At 38.5% G+C, this 20,705-nt stretch overlaps 1 protein-coding gene across 4 annotated transcripts in view; it reads left to right on the plus strand.

Annotated features, from left to right (window-relative positions):
• METAP1 (methionyl aminopeptidase 1) overlaps window positions 1-20,705 on the plus strand; it is a 66,849-nt gene that overhangs the window by 42,714 nt on the left and 3,430 nt on the right. Inside the window, exons 5-10 of one of the 4 annotated variants that reach the window (XM_054485393.2) lie at window positions 662-753; window positions 2,371-2,454; window positions 4,575-4,713; window positions 6,506-6,637; window positions 10,053-10,196; window positions 19,071-19,136. In XM_054485393.2, the coding sequence (XP_054341368.1) occupies window positions 662-753; window positions 2,371-2,454; window positions 4,575-4,713; window positions 6,506-6,637; window positions 10,053-10,196; window positions 19,071-19,136 (657 nt within the window). The remainder of the gene's footprint in view (window positions 1-661; window positions 754-2,370; window positions 2,455-4,574; window positions 4,714-6,505; window positions 6,638-10,052; window positions 10,197-19,070; window positions 19,137-20,705) is intronic. The other 3 variants (XM_054485395.2, XM_054485399.2, XM_063664569.1) reach the window with 3 other exon arrangements.

The following is a 20,705-nucleotide window of genomic DNA, read 5'->3' on the forward strand; positions in this document are numbered from 1 at the left end:
TTAGGGCAATATTTTAAAAACTTTTTTGACTATGACTCATAGTTAGAAATGGCTTTTATAACATGATCTTTGTATGTGTATGTAAATAACAAAGATTTCATGGCAGCACTTATTCCTACTCCATATAATATGAGTATAATACTTTGTTATGCCGTTTTAATATTTTCTGTCCCATTTATTTACTTTTAAAAAATGTTCAGTGTAGCCCAATAAAAGGTCACAAACTGGAGTTTGAAAAACACTTAACTTTGGTTCCTTTTTCAGAAAATAGTGTAATTAATTCATCAGTTGTTGATGTATAGTTGCTTCATGAGATGATTATGAAAGTAATTTGTAAATTCTATGGTACTTTTCAAATGTATATCATTTACTGAGTTTGATTATTACACTGCCTGGCATATAATAAGTACTCCATAAGTATTGGCTGATTTCTCATAGGTCTGAAAATTTATCCTTTAGAATTTTTTCTTCAGTTGGTTTAGCAAGTTTCCCTTTGATGTTGAAAATGTTTTTTTAAAAAATCTAACCTAGACCATCCCAAATTATGAATTACTGTTGTGTGAAACAGTGAGACTACTGTTTTTATGCCACAGGTATATAATTATGCAAATAAATACTACATCTTTGCATTCATTTTGGTTTTATCGAATTTTCATTCCAGGAATGTCTGAATCTGAACAGGCTCTTAAAGGTACTTCTCAGATTAAATTACTCTCATCTGAAGATATAGAAGGGATGCGACTTGTATGTAGGGTAAGAGTTATTTTTTCGCCATGGGGTAGGAAATGTTTAAGCAGTACTTAGACATGAAGTCAGTGGTTTGCTGATTTATAAAGATAGCAAATGTTATATTGTTAGACTGACTAGCCATGCCTTTTTTTTTTTTTTTAACTTTTTTTTGAGGTGGAGTTTCACTCTGTCGCCCGGGCTGGAGTACAGTGGCGTGATCTCCACTCACTGCAACCTCCACCTTCTGGTTTCAAGCGATTCTCCTGCCTCAGCCTCCTGAGTAGCTAGGATTACAGGTGCCTGCCACCACACCTGGCTAATTTTTGTATTTTTAGTAGAGACGGAGTTTCACCATGTTGCCCAGGCTGGTCTCGAACTCCTGACCTCATGATCTGCCCACCTCGGCCTCCCAAAATGCTGGGATTACAGGCATGAGCCACCACGCCTGGCCTTTTTTTGTATTTTTAGTAGATACAGGGTTTCACCATGTTGGCCAGGCTGGTCTCTAACTCCTGACGTAAGGTGATCTGCCCGCCTCCGCCTCCCACAGTGCTGGGATTACAGGTGTGATCCACTGTGCCTGGTTTAGCCATGCTTTTCATTAAACTATTGTTAGTGTATAATTTTAGTCAACAGTTTTCTTCTTAAAAGCCTATTTCAGAATTAATCTGGTGGATAGTCTATATTTATATGACAATCTTTTTCATTTATTTTCTGTATTCTTTTTTAAAAGAAATTTTTAATGATATTTAAAAACATTTTGTCATTTTATTTTCACAAGTCGTCATAACATAGGACAGAGTTTAAGGCTCAGAGGGTTATGCTGTAGGCCTTTTTGTGAAATACCTATGATGAGTGGTAGTAGTGGTTGGTACTCATCAGGTGAAATCACATATTTATTCTGAAGAAAAATATAATACATTGATATTATTCATTTAGGTAAGATTCTTAAGGTTTCTATTCAGTGCTTTAAAAGTGATTTGATTCTGATTTTGTTTGATATTCTGGAGAACTTTCTATTCCTATGACTTGCTGTGATTCTTTGAGGAATTCATTCATCTATTTTTATTATTATTATTTTTTTTGAGACAAGGTCTTGCTGTCACTCAGGCTAGAGTACAGTGGCACAATCATAGATCATATAGATCATAGCTCATAGCTTACTGTAACTCCAAACTCCTGGGTTCAAGCTATCCTTCCACCTCAGCCTCCTGAGTAGCTGGGATCACAGGCGTGTGCCACTACACCTGACTACTTTTTTTTTTTTTTTTTTTTAAGAGACAGGATCTCACTATGTTGCCCAGGCTTATCTGTTCTTTTTTCTTTTCCTCTACTTTTCCCCATTATAGAAATGAGAGAAGACTACCTCTATCAGTTGATGATAGTTTAGATTTCTTAGGATGTATATTTTCACATAGAAATCAGCCAAGCTTACTGCTGCTTGCTTGTTAACCCAATTTTTATATAAAATTAATGTCTGTTTTTATGTATTTACATATTATATGTTTATATATTTTCTATAAAATTATAATATTCAAGGGGAGATTCATTTTTACCAATCTTCCACAGTCAAACAGTAGAAAGGGTATAGATTTCTATTTCTGTGTCTTTTTTAATGTATTGAGTGTTCCTTTTTTACAGCTTGCTAGAGAAGTTTTGGATATTGCTGCCGGCATGATTAAACCAGGTGTAACTACTGAAGAAATAGATCATGCTGTACACTTAGTAAGAACTTCACTTTTTTACTTTGAGAAATTTTGTTATATTACTAGAAGCTTTGAACTTAAACATTAAGTAGACTTAAGTTCTGAGTGTCTAAGGTAACTTGGGTAAGCTCATTTGAAAGCAAATTTTTGCTTTGTTTCAAATATGGAAAACATTCAACAGTCATTATTCTCATCTTTAAGAATCTATGATAGTAAGGTCTGAGGTAAGCTTGAAATATCTTGTTTCTGAAACAAGATATTCGTAATAAGCATTTCAGTTGAGCTTTTATAAAATGATTAATTTTATCTGCTTTAAATAAATCCTGCCACTACAGACATCAAATATTCTGAAATAAAAAAAAGAATATGACTTCTGATGGTAGATTAGTTAAATGTTTCCTCAAGGCAATGAACAATCCAGATAAATATTTGTAGTAAGTATAGGAATTAAAAATAAATAAATAAAGATTGTCTGTCCATCAAAGAGAGACCTTAAGACTTTATTAGATGAGTGTACACATCATATGAATTAAAAAAAAATGAGTGATAAGTAGTTAATACATGGAAAGCAGATCACATGTGTTCTAGTAAACAAATACAAATTATAAAGACCTAGTAAATTTTTATTTTAAAGATGTTTATATGCATTGCTTGTGTGGAAACGATGAAACTGGTCCTCTCTTCTGCTTGGTGATGGTATTGTAAATTGGAAGAACCCTTTTGGAAGGATTTGACGGTCTATCTTGAGCTATGAAAATGTTTATAAATTTTTTATTCAGAATCTTATTAATCCTGACTTTTGGGTATTGTTTCATATGTTAGTATAAGATGTATCGTATGCAATAATAGCATTTTGAGTATGCTCTGTGGGCCAGGTGCTCAAGTGCTTCTTTTACATTAACTCATTAATTTTACCAACAACCTCTTGAGGGTAGGTACTATTGTAATCTCCATTTTATAGGTAAGGAAATTGAGGAAGAGAGAGGTTAATTAATTAAATTGGTAAAAGTTACATAACTTGTAAGTGATGGAATTGGCATTTTCAATCTAGAAAGTCTAATTCTGTATGCTCTAAACTGTTATTTGTAATGCTATGAGAAGTAGAGAAGTATATTCCTAAATGAGGGAAAAGCCACAAATGTAGTTATTGGTTGTAAGATTTTTTTTTTTTTTTGGTAATGAGGAAACTTCATATTAATTTAGATTTTCAGTAAGAATGGTATAGCTGGTAAAATTATGGTATATTCTACATATTCTGCAAATGGTATATTGTGCAACCATTAAAAAATATTAGCCTGAAGACTAGAGCAGGTTGGAAACAGAAATTATGTGTGCTGTGATTGCCACTGTGTAAAAGCATCCAGTAAAGTAAGACTTGTTATGGAGAGCAGACCATGTTTTTCTGTAAGAGTTCTTTTGTTGTTCCACTGAATGTGGTTATTAAAATATCTGGAAGTACTTTACCATTTCTTAATTATACTAGTAGTAGTCATTTTTGGGTCATAGTGATACAGGCTTGTTTCAACATAAGAATTATAATTACATCAAAAATGCTTGTTAATATTTACTTCAAATATTTTATTTTTACTTTAACATTTTTCATAAGGACTAGTTAATTCTAAAGTAAAATCTTCGTATGTGGTAATATTTATATATATATTTGTTATAGAGGTTGAGTATCCCTTATCTGAAATGCTTTGGACCAGAAGTGTTTTGGATTTTGAATTTTTTTGGATTTTGGAATATTTGTATTATACATAACTGGTTAAGCATCTGTAATTTCAAATTTGAAATTCTAAATGCTCCAATGGGCATTTCTTTGAATGTCCTGTCGGTGTTCAGAAAGTTTCAGATTTTGGAGGATTTCAGATTTTTGGATTAGGAATACTTAACCTGTATGTCATTTTACTTTTCCTTTGTGCAGTTACTAGTAAACTGGTTTGTGTATGTGTACCTGACTGGCACAAACCCTGTTGTATATTGTTTAAGATAATATCCACTACTATTACTAAAATAAAATACTGAGTTCTTTATAGTGGCATGTGTCCAACTTTTTTCACATTTTTCAAATTTTAAAATCTGTAATTTCATACAGATTTTTTCTTTCGTATATTCCAAATTATTTTTTCTGTATTATAGGCATGTATTGCAAGAAATTGCTACCCTTCTCCCCTGAATTATTATAATTTCCCAAAGTCTTGTTGTACCTCAGTGAATGAAGTCATTTGCCATGGAATACCAGACAGACGGCCCTTGCAAGAAGGTGACATTGTTAATGGTAAGAAAAATATGCTACTTTCATCACCATGGGCAAAGAAACAACAAAGCTTGGGGAATCTGACAGTGACTTGTGTTTTCTTGACTTGCTTCCTGTAGTTAAACTTTTTCCTTTTTAAAATTCAGTATCACTAACTCTTAAATCTACGGAAAGCTCTCTTACGGTTTTGTGCATGTTGCTTTTAAGATACTTCCGGTGTGATGTGTTTGGTGCAGTGTGTATTTCTTTAATGCTTATCTCATATGTGATTGGTAAATAGGTCAAAGATGTCAGTGAAATGTGGAGTCTAGTTTTTTTCCCCCAGAAGTTCACTAATGGTTTTGAAGAGACCAGGGCAGGCTTTGTTATAGATACAGGAAAACACTTCATAATATATGAAGACCCAAAGGAAAGCTGAAAATCTTGCAGAAGCGTCTTACTTGAGTGGAAGTAGCTTTAAAGACCCCTATGTTAAGCTACCTTGGGAAGTTACAAGTATAGAGAGTAGAGGAAGTAGTTTAAAAGACATTAATGAAGGCTTTCCTAGATGGTATTTGTTTTTGTTTTGTGTATTATTTTATTTTTTGGAGACAGGGTCTCACCGTCACCCAGGCTCGAGTGCAGTGGCACCATCATGGCTCACTGCAGTCTTGACTTCCCTGGCTTAGGTGATCCTCCCACCTCAGAGGTAGATGAGACTGCAGGCTCATTGCTACCATGCCCAGCTCATTTTTTGTATTTTTTGTAGAGATGGGGTTTTGCCATGTTGCCCAGGCTGGTCTCAAACTCCTGGACTCAAGCATCTGCCCACCTTGGCCTCCCAAAGTCTTGGGATTACAGGCATGAGCCACTGTGCCTGGCCTAGATGGTATTTTAATATTGATGAAATTAGACTCTTTGTTAATAAGATATCTTAAAGGAACTGCCTATCAAATGAGGAAGCATGAGCATGTTAGAGGCTGCAGATAATTGACTGATTGTGATGCTAGCTGTGAATGATAGCCGAAATTTAACTGTGACACTATTTTTATTAGAATTGCTACTGCTTTAGTTAGGGTATCTGTTCATAAAGTTCCATAGGTTTTGAGGCCAACCCTGTTTTTCAAATATAAACCCTGTTATTTTTATTATATGCAGAATGTGTGAGGTTTTTCAGGAATGTATGTGTTGTGCTAGAACCAAAATATCTATATTGTGATGTTACAGGTTGATTGAAATATGTGGTTTAAAAATACTCAATGTGCTCTCTAGATACATTATAATGGTATAATAGTATATAGTATATAGTATAATAGTAATCTGTATTCTTAAACATGGGGACAAAGAGAAGAATGAATATTCACAAATAAGAGAAAAGCAAATGAGTTTTAAAAAAACAGGTGTAGAGCAGTGTAAATTTTTCTGTTATTCCCTAGCAGGAGTAAGGAACTTGTAAAAGATAAGTGAAAATGGTATTTTGTAGCAATGTAGCAAAGTCTTCAATTTAATGTTACTAACTCTGGTAATTTATCTTGCATGATTGTGTCCCACATACATTTTTCTTTTGCCACAAGTGATACAATTACTATAAGAGTATACAAATCCACTATCTGTCTTATGTTACATGGCCATATTCCTGCTCTCCACAGTGAGTTCAGTTACATTACACTCAGGGAGCTTCTGTTGGGCAATAACTATCTATCCATTGGTGTCTAATTTGAGAATGCAGAAGTTATCTTTTTCATTAAGTTGCTAGATGCTGTCATGTTGGAAAAACACTTGAATTTTGAAATGAAAATAAGTATGGTCTTTATATTTGCACATTCTCTTGCAGTGGACATCACTCTTTATCGCAATGGTTATCATGGGGACCTGAATGAGACATTTTTTGTTGGAGAAGTGGATGATGGAGCACGGAAACTTGTTCAGACCACATATGAGTGCCTGATGCAAGCCATCGATGCAGGTCAGCCTCAGTGTTGAGCACCTGTTGGCAGTCCTGTGCGTTGATGGGCCAGGAATGACTGGGCGCTGCAGTTCTATGCATTCCTTGTACCTTCCAGGTTGCCTCTGTTCTACCTGAGTTAGCTTTGGTTGTTAGCAGTAATGGATAGAAGGATGATCTGGGGATCTCTTGGTGGTGATAGACCAGATGATTGGTTAGCATCTTTTGTTTCTTCTGTCATTTATCTTCCTTTTCTTTGCCTGATAAATGAAGAGGACTGTGCAGATGGTTTTTTAGTGCAACTTTTATTCTATTTTTAAAATTCTTTCCACTACATAAATATTACGTTCTCCTTATAAAAAATTAAAACTGAAGATTATGAATGAAAAATGTGTTATCCTCCTTTACACTTGCCTCCCCTCTTATCTCTCTCTTCTGTCTAGAGATATCCCATTGCCATTTAGGTTTTTTCTCTCTCCTGTGCATTAATGTACACACGTATGTGTATGTGTTAAATTAGGTTAAATGTAATCATAATATTTTTAATGTGTAACTGGGCTGTTTTTTTCAACTATCATAGAGATCTTTTCAAGTTAGCGTATGTACCTACAGACATAGATTTACCTCATTCTTTTAATGGCTATGTATTATATTCTATAGTATTATAATTTATGTAACTAATTCTGTTGGATTTTGGTGATTTCCAGATTTCTTACTATTGTAGTAATGGGTAGAGGTGTATTTCTGGAGGATTTTTCTCAGGCTGTCTGTCTTTGTACATATGAACAACTTATTGAGGCTTTTTTGTTTAATCAGTATTTTATGGGGATAAGAGAAGGAAAGGAGCTGGGCATGGTGGCTCACTCCTGTAGTCCCAGCACCTTGGGAGGCTGAGATTGGCAGATCACTTGAGGTCAAGAGTTCGAGACCAGCCCGGCCAACATGGTGAAACCCTGTCTCTAATAAAAATACAAAAATTAGCCAGGTGTGGTGGCGGGTGCCTGTAATCCCAGCTACTCAGGAGGCTGAGGCAGGAGAGTTGCTGGAACCTGGGAAGTGGATTGTGCCACTGCATTCCAGCTTGGGCAACAGAGTGAGAATCCATTTCAAAAAAAGAAGAAAAAAAAAAAAAAGGAAAGGAAAGCTGTTAACAGCATCTTGTTGGAGTTGTTAACAAACTGTTAATAAATGGGCAAACAGCCTTCTGGTTAAATCATTACCATATCAACTTTATTACCAGTGTACTACCTGCAACCCTCCCCAGTCTCTCCAAATCTTGATGTCATCAACAGAATAGTGAACAGGACAGAGTTCTTAGACAAACATACAGTTATCTCTAATAACGTTGATCCAGTATTTTTATTGTTTTTAGTGCGTTCTTTAATGTGTACGGGGGATGAAGTTTTTACTCAAGTTGGAGGAATGGAAATGAAGGAATATGATATTTTTGTGTATCAGGTGAAATTTTGAAAACTTATTACTCATTGTTGATTATTTTAAAACATTAATACAGGAGGTGGAATTGAAGAAATTTAATGTTTAGTTTGTCATTTGTGAAAGCTTAAGTTTGAAATAATTTTTAGAGTTTCTGCCAGATAATGTTGTCAATGTTTCTATTCTTTTTGCTTCTCTGTGAATCAACTGAAGAAACAAAAAAAAAAAAAAAAAGAAAAAGAAAAAACCAGATAGTTAGAATGCTGTTTTATATGACGTATGACTGGAACTTGCCAGTAGTTTTCATAACAGCAGCCAGGAAAGAATGAAAGTGGCTTGATCTTTTTTGGAAAGTGCTGTGAATTCCTTTGTGTATGTCATTTTTGCCCCTCATTTGCACCCCCTTCCTCCCCCGGTATGGGGTTTGAAAAGCTGTTGAAATTAGGCTTCTGAAGTAGGGTTTCTTAGTCTATGCACTTAGTGGCTTTTGGGCCTGATAATTTTTTTGTTGTAGAGGCCTGTTCTGTACATGTAAGATGCCCCACAAGCATTCCTGGTCTCTACCCAGTAAATGCCAGTTATGCCACCACCCTGTGTTTGACAACCAGAAATATTAATATCTCTAGATACTACCCGTGGGGCCACAGTTGGAGCAGTTTGAAAATTAGGGAAGACTTCCCCTGTCACTCTTTCTATGCAACATGGATTACAGTTTTGTTCCCCCTCCCACCCCAGGCCGATAGGAAGGCCTGGATAGGAATGAAAGAAAATCATTACGAAAGTCAGCATGATTTTTCAAAACCAGAAACCTCCTTCCTTCTCCCCCCAAAATCAAGCTGGAAGATACAGTTAAGAGCAAGTAAAAATGTTAATTAAAGTGATTCCTTGAGCTATTTACCCTGAAATGGATGGGAAAGATACATTGTATCTGAACCTCAGTCTGGGAATCAGGCTGAGTAGGAGAGTATAGAGAGTTAAGGATCCCCAGAGCCATCTTGAGGTTCTCTAGGAGTCTGACAGTGCCCATCTCCTGGATCTTAGTGTGAGGGAGAACCTTATAGTGATGAGAACCACTTTTTTTTGTTTTGTGTTTTATTGAAACACCAGTAAAAGTCATAAAAACTAAACAGAGCAGAAAGTGTATATAGTGAGAAGTATCTTTCCTGTACTGTACCTCTAGGGTTGTCTGTAGAGGCAGTCATGGAAAGTTTGAGAACTATTTTTATGGGGATAAAGAAGCCCAGGGGAAGTAAGTCTTTCAGAAGTTGTCCAGGCTGAAACTCAGGACAATTTGTTACTTTTTGGACATTCCTTTTACTCCTAGTGCACTTTCTTATCTCTTCTGCTCACATTAATAGAATGGAACACTTGGCCTTAGGGAAGGATGCGAAAAGAAGTATATTTTCCTCTCTATTGTTCTCTGTTGTTAAAGAAAGCAAAAGGTACTTACTTCCAACCCTTTAGTGCTGCTATGAGTCTAACGTTTTTGGCATGAAAGGAGGAACTACAGATGCCCTTGGTTTGAATTAGAACTTTACCAATTACTGGCTGTTTGGCCTCCCTGTGCCTCATCTGTAAGTTGAGGCATGGATGCATAGAAGTGTTTCAAAAACTTCCTAGCACAAAGATAGTAATTACTTTTTTTTTTTTTCTTTTTCTATTTTGAGACAAGGTCTCTCTTTTGCCCAGGCCAGAGTACAGTGGCAGGAACACTGCAGCCTTGACCTCTCGGGTTCTAGTGATCCTCCTAGCACAGCCTCCCAAATGTAGCTGGGACTATAGGCATGCACCACTGTGCGGGACTAATTTTCGTATTTTTTGCAGAGACAGAGCTTTGCCCCGTTGCCCAGGCTGGTCTTGAACGCCTGAGCTCAGGCGATCTTCCTGCCTTGACCTCTCAAAGTGCTGGGATTACAGGCATGAGCCACTGCACCTGGTTGATAGTAATTGCTTAGTACGTGTTAGTTATTAGTTTATCATGAATTTTCTTTTTTCCTTTCAGTGAAGCCTGGTGTTCGGTACAGAGAATTGGGAAACATTATCCAGAAGCATGCCCAAGCAAATGGGTTTTCAGTTGTTCGAAGCTATTGTGGACATGGAATCCACAAGCTTTTTCATACAGCTCCCAATGTACCCCACTATGCCAGTAAGTACTATCCAGAGATTTGGTATAAGCTCACCATTTATTCAACAAATACTTATTCATACATTTAACAGTACCTACTATTTTGTATTCACTAGAGTAATCTCTTAGCTGTAATAGATAGATTCCCAAAATGTGTATTTGCTGAAACACAGTGCAAGTTTGTATCTTACTCACATAATAGTCCAAGGCAGGTGTGTTTGGTCACTGTGGGGGCAGGGCAGTTACTATGTGACACAGGCTGTGTCATCTTCGACCTATGGCTTTCAAAGTCACTTTGGGAGTTGCCCTCCTGGTCAGTAGATAGTGGAGATGTTGGGGGTTGAAGCTTGGAGGGGTATACTTGGGAGTTTTTAACAGTCAGCTGGAATTGGCATAAATCAAATTTATTTTCCATTGGCAGGAATTCAGTCACATGGCTGCATCTAAATGCAAGGGAGATGGGAAAACGTAATCTAATTGTGTTATGGAAGAAAAGTAACCTTATTTTGGCAAACAATCAACAGTCTGCCACAGGCCTAGCCATTACTGTTCTGATTCCTTAGGCGAAGTCAGTTCATCTTGCTTGGTTTGAGTGCTTAATGTATGTCAGATCCTGTAATATTTGTTTATATAAATAGAGGGGAATAAACAAAGTACCTTTCCTTAGGTTGAATGCCGTATGATACAATAACAAAGTGTAAGAGATAATGTCTTACAGAAACATTTTCTGTAGAGAGAGAACATGTACAGGAATGAATCTGTTATTTAGTGTCAGAAATGAAAGCTGTCCACGGTAAGTGACCTAGGAAGGAACTTAGCACATATATATTGAGCCACTGCTAGATAAACACTTTCATCTCCTTGTGCTTAATTTTTTTCATCTGTACAATAGTAGGGAATGGCACTTACTGTAGAATTGTCATGAGGATTAAGTGAGATGATACATGGAAAGCACTGAGGACTCTGCATGAAAACAGTACGCGAAAGCATTTAATGTTAATGTTTACAATGACAGTAATATGCATTATCTCATTTGATCATCGCAACTCTATGGATAACTTCTTAGCCCAATTTTTTTAAAGCAACTCTGTGCTTACAGAGGTAATTGACTTGCTCAAGGTCACACAAACTAGTAATTAAATGCCAGACTAGCATTGATACCTGGGTTCTGTCTTGCTTTCTGGAGTCAGTCTTTTCTCCCATACTTCATGCTGATGAGTAAGGATTGAAGAAATTTGGTGCAGGGTGCGGTGGGAGAACTAAAGAGTGGTTGAGGTTTTGATTGGGTGGAGAGGAGAAAAAGCTTTCCAGTTGGTGGGTGAACATGGGTGCTTCAAATAGAGATGAACAGAGAAAATATAAGGTTGGCTGAGTTATATGTTAAGGACTAGCAGCAGGCAGTCCAGGTGTGCCAAATGCCAGACTGAAGAAATTTGACTTGTATGTCGGAATCTTCAGAAATATTTTTGAGCAGAAGAATGGCATAATGAAGCTGATATTTTGAGAAGGCTAATTTGGCAGTGGTGACTAAGATGGATTGCAGGTGGGAGTTCTGAAGATAGTTGGCCTGATGGGCAGTTGTTGCTGTAGTTCAGGTGTGAGGTGGTAAAATCCTAGACATGGATAGTTGTGAAGAGAACGTGAAATGAGTGAGCAACCTTTCTAAAGGAGAAGCTGGAGCAGTCATTCAGAGTAGGGGTCCCCAACCCCTGGGCCGCAGACAGGTACCAATCCATGGCCTGTTAGGAGCTGGGCTGCACAGCATGAGGGGAGCGGCAAGCAGGCGAGCTTTACCACCTGAGCTCCGCCTCCTGTCAGATCATCAGTGGCATTAGATTCTCATAAGAGTTTGAACCCTGTTGTGAACTGTGCATGTGCGGGATCTAGGTTGCGCACTCCGTATGAGAATCTAATGCCTGATGATCTGAGGTGGAACAGTTTCATCCTGAACCATCCCCCCAAGGCTCATACCCTCAAAATCCTCCTGGTCTGTGGAAAAATTCTATTCTACAAAACCAGTCCCTAGTGCAAAATAGGTTGGGGACTGCTGGTTTAGAGCACAGCATCTAATGTGTGTCAATAAATGGTTATTAGCAGACACCTAATTCTTTTTATTTAAAATGTGAATCATGCTTGAAATAAAAGCTAGCAACAGAAAATAGGTAACTGACTTCATTCCTTCCTGTTATACCCTGTAATCATCTGAATATGCATTCCCTTTCACAGAATGGAAGTAGCTATTCTAGTTACAGTGGGGTGTGTGTATGTAAGAGTATGTGCAGGGGAGGGAATGAAAACAGTCCCCTTACTCTCAGAAGCAATAAAATTTGAGTTTAGATATTGATTTGAGTGAGAGGGAAAGAGAGAGACTGAAGACAATAATATTTATGGGAGAAGGGGATTTTGGTCAGTGGTTATAGTGTCAGCAAAATATGTTGTCACTGTTACACAAAAGATGTCATGTGAGTTTCCTATTAAAGCGTTTGATTAGACATAAGAAGCAATTATGAAAAGAGGAACAAGGACCCAGGTGTACTTTATTTATATAGTTTTTTTGAGACAGGGTCTCGCTGTGTCGCCTAGGCTAAAGTGTAGTTGTGCAGTCACGGCTCACTGGAGCCTTGACCTCCGAGAGCTCAAGCACTCCTCCTACCTCAGCCTCCTGAGTAGCTGGTACTTCAGGTGTGGGCCACCATCCCTGGCTAATTTTTATATTTTTGTAGAGACAGAGTTTCTCCATGTTGCCCAAGCTGATATCAAACCCCTGGGCTCAAGCAGTCTGCTCATCTCAGGCTCCCAAGGAGCTAGGGCTACAGGCGTGAGCTACCACACCCAGCCTTATATATAATGTTTATGAAGAGTCACGTTTATGTAAAACAAAATATGCTATGATCACTGTAGGGAAGTATTAAACTATTGAGGGTTTTTTTTTTTTTGTATAGCAGAGATATCTTTTGAAATGTAAATCTCTGCTTTAGTTTGTAACTGTATATTCCTAGCCCAAATGAGGGAAGAACCAGGAAATTGTATAACGTTCCTCCATTCCTTCTATGTAGGAGAAATCCTTGTTAGGTGAGAGTTTATTTGCTTCTATGTTTGAATCAATGGGTGGGAAGTAATGATGATAATCTCTACATTTAAACTGTACAGGCATACCTCAGAGATAACTGTTTGGTTCCAGACCCTTGCAATATAGTGGATATCGCAATAAAGCAAGTCATACAGATTTTTTGGTTTCCCGGTGTAGTGCATAAAAAGTTATGTTTATACAGTAGTCTATTGTGTGTAGTCTAACAGTGCACAAACCTTGATTTAAAAATACTCTATTGCTAAAAAATGCTAACAGTCATCTGAGTCTTCAGTGAGTTGTAATCCTCTTGCTGGTGAAAGGTCTTCTCTTGATGTTGATGGCTACTGACTGATCAGGGTGGTGGTTGCTGAAGGCTGGGGTTTGTATTACATTCTCACATTGTTAGAAATTCCTGGTAGAATTCTTCTAAGAACCTGGGTAATTTATAAAGAAAAGAGGCTTAATTGGCTCACGGTTCTGCAGGCTCTACAAGCATGGCAGCATCAGCTTCTGGAGAGGCCTCAGGGAACTTAGAATCATGGCGGAAGGCAAAGAGGGAGTGAGTATCTCACATGGTGGGAGCAGGAGCAAGAGAGAGAGCGCATGGGAGGAGAAACAACCAGATCTCATGACAACTCATTCACTGTGCAGTACCAAGGGAGGTGGTGCTAAACCATTCATGAGAACTCTGCCCCCATGATCCAGTCACTTTCCACCAGGCCTCTCCTCCAACACTGGGAATTACATTTCAACATAAGATTTGGGTGGGAACGCAGATCCAAACTATATCAGGGTTGTCGTGGCAATTTCTTGAAATAAGACAACAAAGTTTGTCATATTGATTGACTCTTCCTTTCATGAAGAATTTTTCTGTAGCTTGTGATGCTGTTTGATAGCATTTTATTCACAGAATTTCTTTCAAAATTGGAATCAGTTCTCTCAAACCCTGCTCCTGTTTTATCAACTAAGTTTATGTAATATTCCAAATCTTTTGTTGTCATCTCAGCATCTTCACTATGGGTAGATTCCATCTCAAGAAACTACTTTCTTTGTTTATCCATAAGAAGCAGCTACTCAACTGTCAAGTTTCATCATGAGATTGCAGCAATCCACTCACATCCTCAGGCTCCATTACTAATTCTGGTTCTCTTGCTCTTTCCACCACATCTGCAGTTACTTGCTCCACTAAGTTTCAAACCCCTTATAGTCATCCAAAAGGGTTGAAATCACTTTCTGCCCAACTCGTGTTAATATTGATATTTGACTTCCTCTCATGCATCACACAATATCCTCCCGTGAATCACGATTTTTTGGTTTTGTTTTTGTTTGTTTTGAGACAGGGTCTCACTCTGGTTGCCCAGGCTGGAGTGCAGTGGCACGATCTCAGCTCACTGCAGCCTCCACCTCCTGGGCTCAGGTGATTCCCCCACCTCAGCCTCCCGAGTGACTGGGATTACAGGCACGTACCACCATGCCTGGCTACTTTTTTTGTATTTTTAGTAGAAGTGGGATTTTACTGTGTTGCCCAGGCTGATCTTGAACTTCTGGAGTCATACATTCCACCCGTCTCTGCCTCCCAGAGTGCTGGGATTACAGGCGTGTGCCACCGTACCCAGCCTACAGATGTTTTTAATGGCATCGAGAATGGTGAGTCCTTTCAAGAAGGTTTTTCAGTTTACTTTTGTCCAGATTCATCAGAGGAATCACTGTCTATGGCAGCCTTAGAAAATGTATTTCTTAAATAATAAGACTTGAAAGTCAAAATTCCTTCTTGATCCATGAGCTACAGAATAGATGCCATGTTAGCAGGCATGAAACCAACATTCATCTCCTTGTACATCTCTGTTAGAGCTCTTGGGCGACCAGGTGCATTGTCAGCGAGCCATAATATTTTGAAAGGAATCTTTTTCTCTGAGCAGTAGGTTTCAGCATGAGTATTATTAATTATATTAACTATATATTATATATTAATTATATATTAATATTATTAAAATATTCAGTAAACCATGCTATAAATCGAGGTGCTGTCATCCAGGCTTTGTTGTTCCGCTTCTAGAGCACAGGCAGAGTAGATTTCGCTTCATTCTTAAGGAATCTTAAGGAATGGTAGATGAGCATTGGCTTCAACTTAAAGTGACAAGCTGCAGGATCCCCTAATGAGAAAGTCAGCCTGTTCTTTGAAGCCAGTTGTTGACCTCTCTCTAGTTAGAAAGTCCTAGGTGGCATTTCCGTCCATTAGAAGGCTGTTTTGGTCTGCATTGAAAATCTGTTTGTTAGTATAGCCATCTTCATCAATTATCTTAGCTATATCTTCTGGCAAATTTGCTGAAGTTTCTATATCAGCACTTGCCGCTTCACCGTGCACTTTTATGTAATGGAGATGGATTCTTTAGACCTCATGAACCAACCTCTGCTAGCTTTCAACTTTTCTTCTGCAGCTTTGTCACCTCTCTCAGCCTTCGTAGAATTGAAGAGAATGCCTTGCTCTGGATTGGGCTTTGGCTTAAGGGAATGTTGTCGGTTGTGTGATCTTCTATCCAGACCATTCAAACTTCCTCCATAACAGCAGTAAGACTGTTTTACTTTCTTGCGTTTGTGGGTTCAGTGAAGTAGCGCTTTCAATTTCCTTCAAGAACTTTCCCTCTGCATTCACAACATGGCTCTTTGGCACGAGAGACCTAGCTTTTGGCCTATTTAGGCTATTGACATGCCTTCCTCATTAAGTTTAATCATTTCTAGCTTTTGATTCAAAGTGAGAGACATGTGACTCTTCCTTTCAGTTAAACACTTGGAGGCCATTGTAGGGCTATTAAGTGGCCTAATTTCAGTTTTGTGTTTCAGGGACTAGGGAGCCCTGAGGAGAGGGAGAGAGAAGTGGGACAGGCTGATGGAGCCTTCAGAACATGCACACACACATTTGTTTGCCGTCTTTACATGGGCACAGTTTGTGGTGCTCCAAAACAATTAAAATTTTAACATCAAAAATCATTGATCACAGATCACTATAACTGATAGGATAATAATGAACATGTTTGAAAGATTGTGAAAATTACCAAATCGTGACACAGAGACATGAAGTGAACATGCACTGTTGGAAAAATGACATTGTTAGACTTGGTCAGTGCAGGGTTGCCACAAATCTTCAATTTATTTAAAAAAAAAAAAAAAAAAGCATCTGAGTCAGATGTGGTGGCTCATACCTGTAATTCCAGCACCTTGGGAGGCTGAAGCAGGTGGATCACTTGAGGTCAGGAGTTCTAGACCAGCCTGGCCAAAATGGTGAAACCACACTTCTACTAAAAATACAAAAATTAGCCGGCCATGGTGCATGCACCTGTAGTCCCCAGCTACTCAGGAGCCTGAGGTGGGAGGATCACTTGAACCTGGAAGGTGGAGGTTGCAGTGAGCCGAGATCGTGCCACTGCACTCCAGCCTGGACAACAGAGCAAGAGTCCGTCTCAAAAAAAAAAAAAAAAACCCAGAGAGAAAGAAAGAAAAGAAAGAAGGAAGCAGTGTCTGTGAAGCATAATACAGTGAAGTGCAATAAAACAAGGTATGCCTGCATATTACAGTCATTCTTTGAAAGACTATAGATCAGGTACAGATTTTTAAAAAAGTGCCTAAGAGTGTCCGCGATAGTATAGTCACTCAGATAATGTGTATTTGTTGAGTGAGGTATGTTGGGAAACTGAAACTTTAGTCAGTGTAAAAATTATTGAGAGATATGTTACATGTTGTTTTAGTCTTTGAAATCCAAAGGGCTTTTGCACTGATAGCCTCAGTTCTGATTAGTCACTTTTCAAGTATTTTCTAGCTATGCATGGCCAATGCTGCTGTATTGGATGGCAGAGTTCAAGATTCTTTCATCATTTTTACTTTCTGTGACGCCACACTGATATTCTTGACGTTTTCTTTTTGCTTTCTCCAAGGAAATATAGACCAATTCTGTATATGTATTAAGCATGTCATTTTGAAAGTTTATGAGTTTAGAAATTAAAAGTCAAATGTTTGTTTTTCTTTTCTTCCTTTTTTTAAATGACCTTAGGATTTTATAACAGTTTAGAAGCTCCAGATTTGAAATCTGCAGTAAGTGTATTTTGGCAATACCTAAGATAGTGGAAAGCAGCACGATAGCTATTCATCTGGAAAATTATGCAGGAATATAAACGTGTAGGGGAGGTTAGACCATTCCTGGAAAGAGGAGAGTTTAGTTGAGTCAGCCTCAAAGGGTGGGCAAATTTGCCATTCATAACAAAGTTGCAGATCAGAACAACCTCACAGAGGAACCCTGAAAAGCTGATGTATTAGCCATCTGGTGGTCAGGTTGGGCATTGCAGTCATTCACTTAGCTGATACCCTTATTAGGTTTTGTTTAACTTGGAATTTAAATTAGTTCTCCATTTTTGTCTAAAAAAGCCTATTCCTAGTTTTAACATTTTTGGCATTTTTGAGGGGTGTGGCAGGTCTGGTTGCTGTAATTTATTGTTGTATTTCTCATGATGATCCTGAAAAAAACTTATATTAGTGAACTTGGACAAAGAAGCTAAAAAGTACTTGGAGGGAGAAATGGAGTTTGCTCTTTTGCTTTCAATTAAAAAATAATTGTCTCCTTAGTTGTTTGTTTTTTGTTTTTTTTTTTGTTTGCTTGTTTCTTTGTTTTCGAGACGGAGTCTTGCTCTGTCGCCCAGGCTGGAGTGCATGGCACGATCTCGGCTCACTGCAAGCTCCGCCTCCCAGATTCACGCCATTCTCCTGCCTCAGCCTCCCGAGTAGCTGGGACTACAGGCGCCCGCCAACACGCCCGGCTAATTTTTTGTGTTTTTAGTAGAGACAGGGTTTCACCATGTTAGCCAGGATGGTTTTGATCTCCTGACCTCGTGATCCACCCACCTCGGCCTCCCAAAGTGCTGAAATTACAGGTGTGAGCCACCGTGCCTGGCCTTGTTTTTATTTTTGAGAGAGTCTCGCTGAATCGCCCAGGCTGGAGTGCAGTGGCGCAATCGATCTCAGCTCACTTCAACCTCTGTCTTCTGGGTTCCAGTGATTCCCTGCTTCAGCCCCTTGAGTAGCTGGGATTTCAGGTGCACGCCACCACACCTGGCTAATTTTTGTATTTTTGGTAGAGACAGGGTTTCTCCATGTTGGCCAGGCTGGTCTCAAACTCCTGACCTGCCTCAGGTGATCCACCTGCCTTGGCTTCCCGAAGTGCTGGGATTATAGGCATGAGCCACTGTGCCCAGCTTATTTTTTAAAAAGTAGGTTAGTGTGCATAGACTTTGTTCTTCTTTGAAGATGAGAAAAAGACAACAGCTTATGAAACGTTATGAAAATCATGTAGTTTCTATGGGCTGTGTGCCCCTGTGTACAAACACATACTTACCCCCCAAAGTGGTGGGAAATTTCTGGCATAATCTGAAACATCTGTCATTCTCCTTTAAACTTCTCTACCCGGATGAGTAGTGGAACTCTTGGTTCTGTGATTGCAATTCTAATCATGAGGTAATAGAAATCAAGGCACTTTTCTTTTATTCTTTATTTGTCACTTTTCTTTTTATAGAAGTGATACTCATATCTGAAATACAGCCTACAAATACCTCTGTTTTCCTAGAGAACACATAAGCATAATGAAATGTGCCTAGGACAATACGTGCACCATATTAGATGGCTGCCAGTATAATACCTGTGTGTTGAACTTTAAGAAAGGGAATCGGTAATTAATTTAACAATCACTGATGGGAATTTGAGTTGTGTACTCTTTCTAGTTAGCTGTTCAACGGTACACTGTTGGTTTTGCTACCTTTTGAGATTTTTTTCTTTAATTTCAGAAAATAAAGCAGTTGGAGTGATGAAGTCGGGCCATGTATTTACAATTGAGCCAATGATTTGTGAAGGTGAGAAAAAAGGATGCCATGATATTTTTCAATTGAATTTATATGTATTTTAGATAATTCATCATGTCAGTGGTCTTTTCTACCTGCTTGCTTTTTGCTTCGTACTCACTCCCTGTCCCACCTCAAACTTGATTCAGTATCGTGGAGAACTGAAAATTGTGAGGGTTGGCAAGAACGACATGGGTTCTGCGTGGTAGTCTTCTGTCAGGAGATGCTGAAATGCTTGAATTCTGGTCCCTTTTCATAAAGATCATGTCAGAGGGTGCGTTGTAATAATGAGGTGCCCAGGTCAAGTCTGTGCTGACGTTCTTGCTTGATATAGGAGAGGGAAGAGGAGAGAACAGAGCAGAGCATTTGATGAGCCACCCAGTTTGAGGCAGACATGATTATATGATTTAATTCTTCACAATTTATAAGGTAGGTGTTATCCCCATTATAGAAATGAGGAAACCAGTCCTTGAAGAGGGTGAGTAGCTTGCCTGTAACTTAGCTTGTTACCTGGCAGAATTTGTCAGACTCAGCTCATGAGCTGTTCTGACCCTTCATGGTCTGTACTCATGCCATCACGTGGCATCATATAGCTATTGTGGGGAAAGCACACCAAGGACACTTGGAAAGCACACTTGGTTCTGGCAGACTCCCCACTGTTGTCATCTCCTCCAGACAGGCTTGTAGCAGTGATAGGAGACTTGGAGTCACAATTAGGGCTCCTCACTGAGATTTTCAGAGTGATTCTGGTAATGGAGCTTTCTGGTTAGGGGATGCAAAGTGAGGCAGTGGCAGTAGAGCTTGTGTGTCCTGAGCCCTGTTTTAAAGGATACTCCCTGTCTGGATCCTTCCAGTCTTTTTATAACCCAGTCTTGGGAGTGACTTCTATATTCTCTTTCTTAGAAGTGATTCACTGAATCCAGCCTGCACTCAAGGGGAGCAGGAGCTCACACAAGGGCGTGCACGCCAGAAGGCTGGGATGCACTGAAGTCACTTTAGAGGCTGCCTTCTAAAGCTGATTCCTTATTGCGTTTCTGTAAAATGAAAATTAGAATCCCTATCTTGCCAACACCCAGGGCTGCTAGACTGAGATGATTTATATTATGTTATATACTTTAAAAGACTGCACAAATGTGCAGTAAAGTTTTTGTCATCCTCTTGTAATAAGGATAAAGTTCTGATCATGTGCAACCAGTTGTAAAGATGGTAAGTATTTAGCAGTGAAAAGAAAGATAGTGGGAGGAAATTGTCATTTTGGCTACGTATTTCCATTAACTAGCACCTGGTTGGTGAGCCATGATGTAGTATTTTCAGTAAGCAAATAACTTTCTATACAGCTAGCACAGGTAATTAATCATCAAATTATAGCAGATATACTTTAAGTGTAACTCAGCTAGGTTAAATCCCTGGACTAGAAAGTCTCAAATCTGCAGGAGAATTTCCTCAGAATAGCCAAATAAATTTGACTTGACATTACTAAAAATCCTGTTTTATCAGATCATAATAAAATTATAGTAGTAATGTTTTAAATTTGTGGAAAGGCCATTTGTGTAAAGGCCATTACATTGAAAAACATTGATG

Source organism: Pongo pygmaeus, chromosome 3, assembly GCF_028885625.2.
Source record: "Pongo pygmaeus isolate AG05252 chromosome 3, NHGRI_mPonPyg2-v2.0_pri, whole genome shotgun sequence".
NCBI classification, from domain to species: domain Eukaryota; kingdom Metazoa; phylum Chordata; class Mammalia; order Primates; family Hominidae; genus Pongo; species Pongo pygmaeus.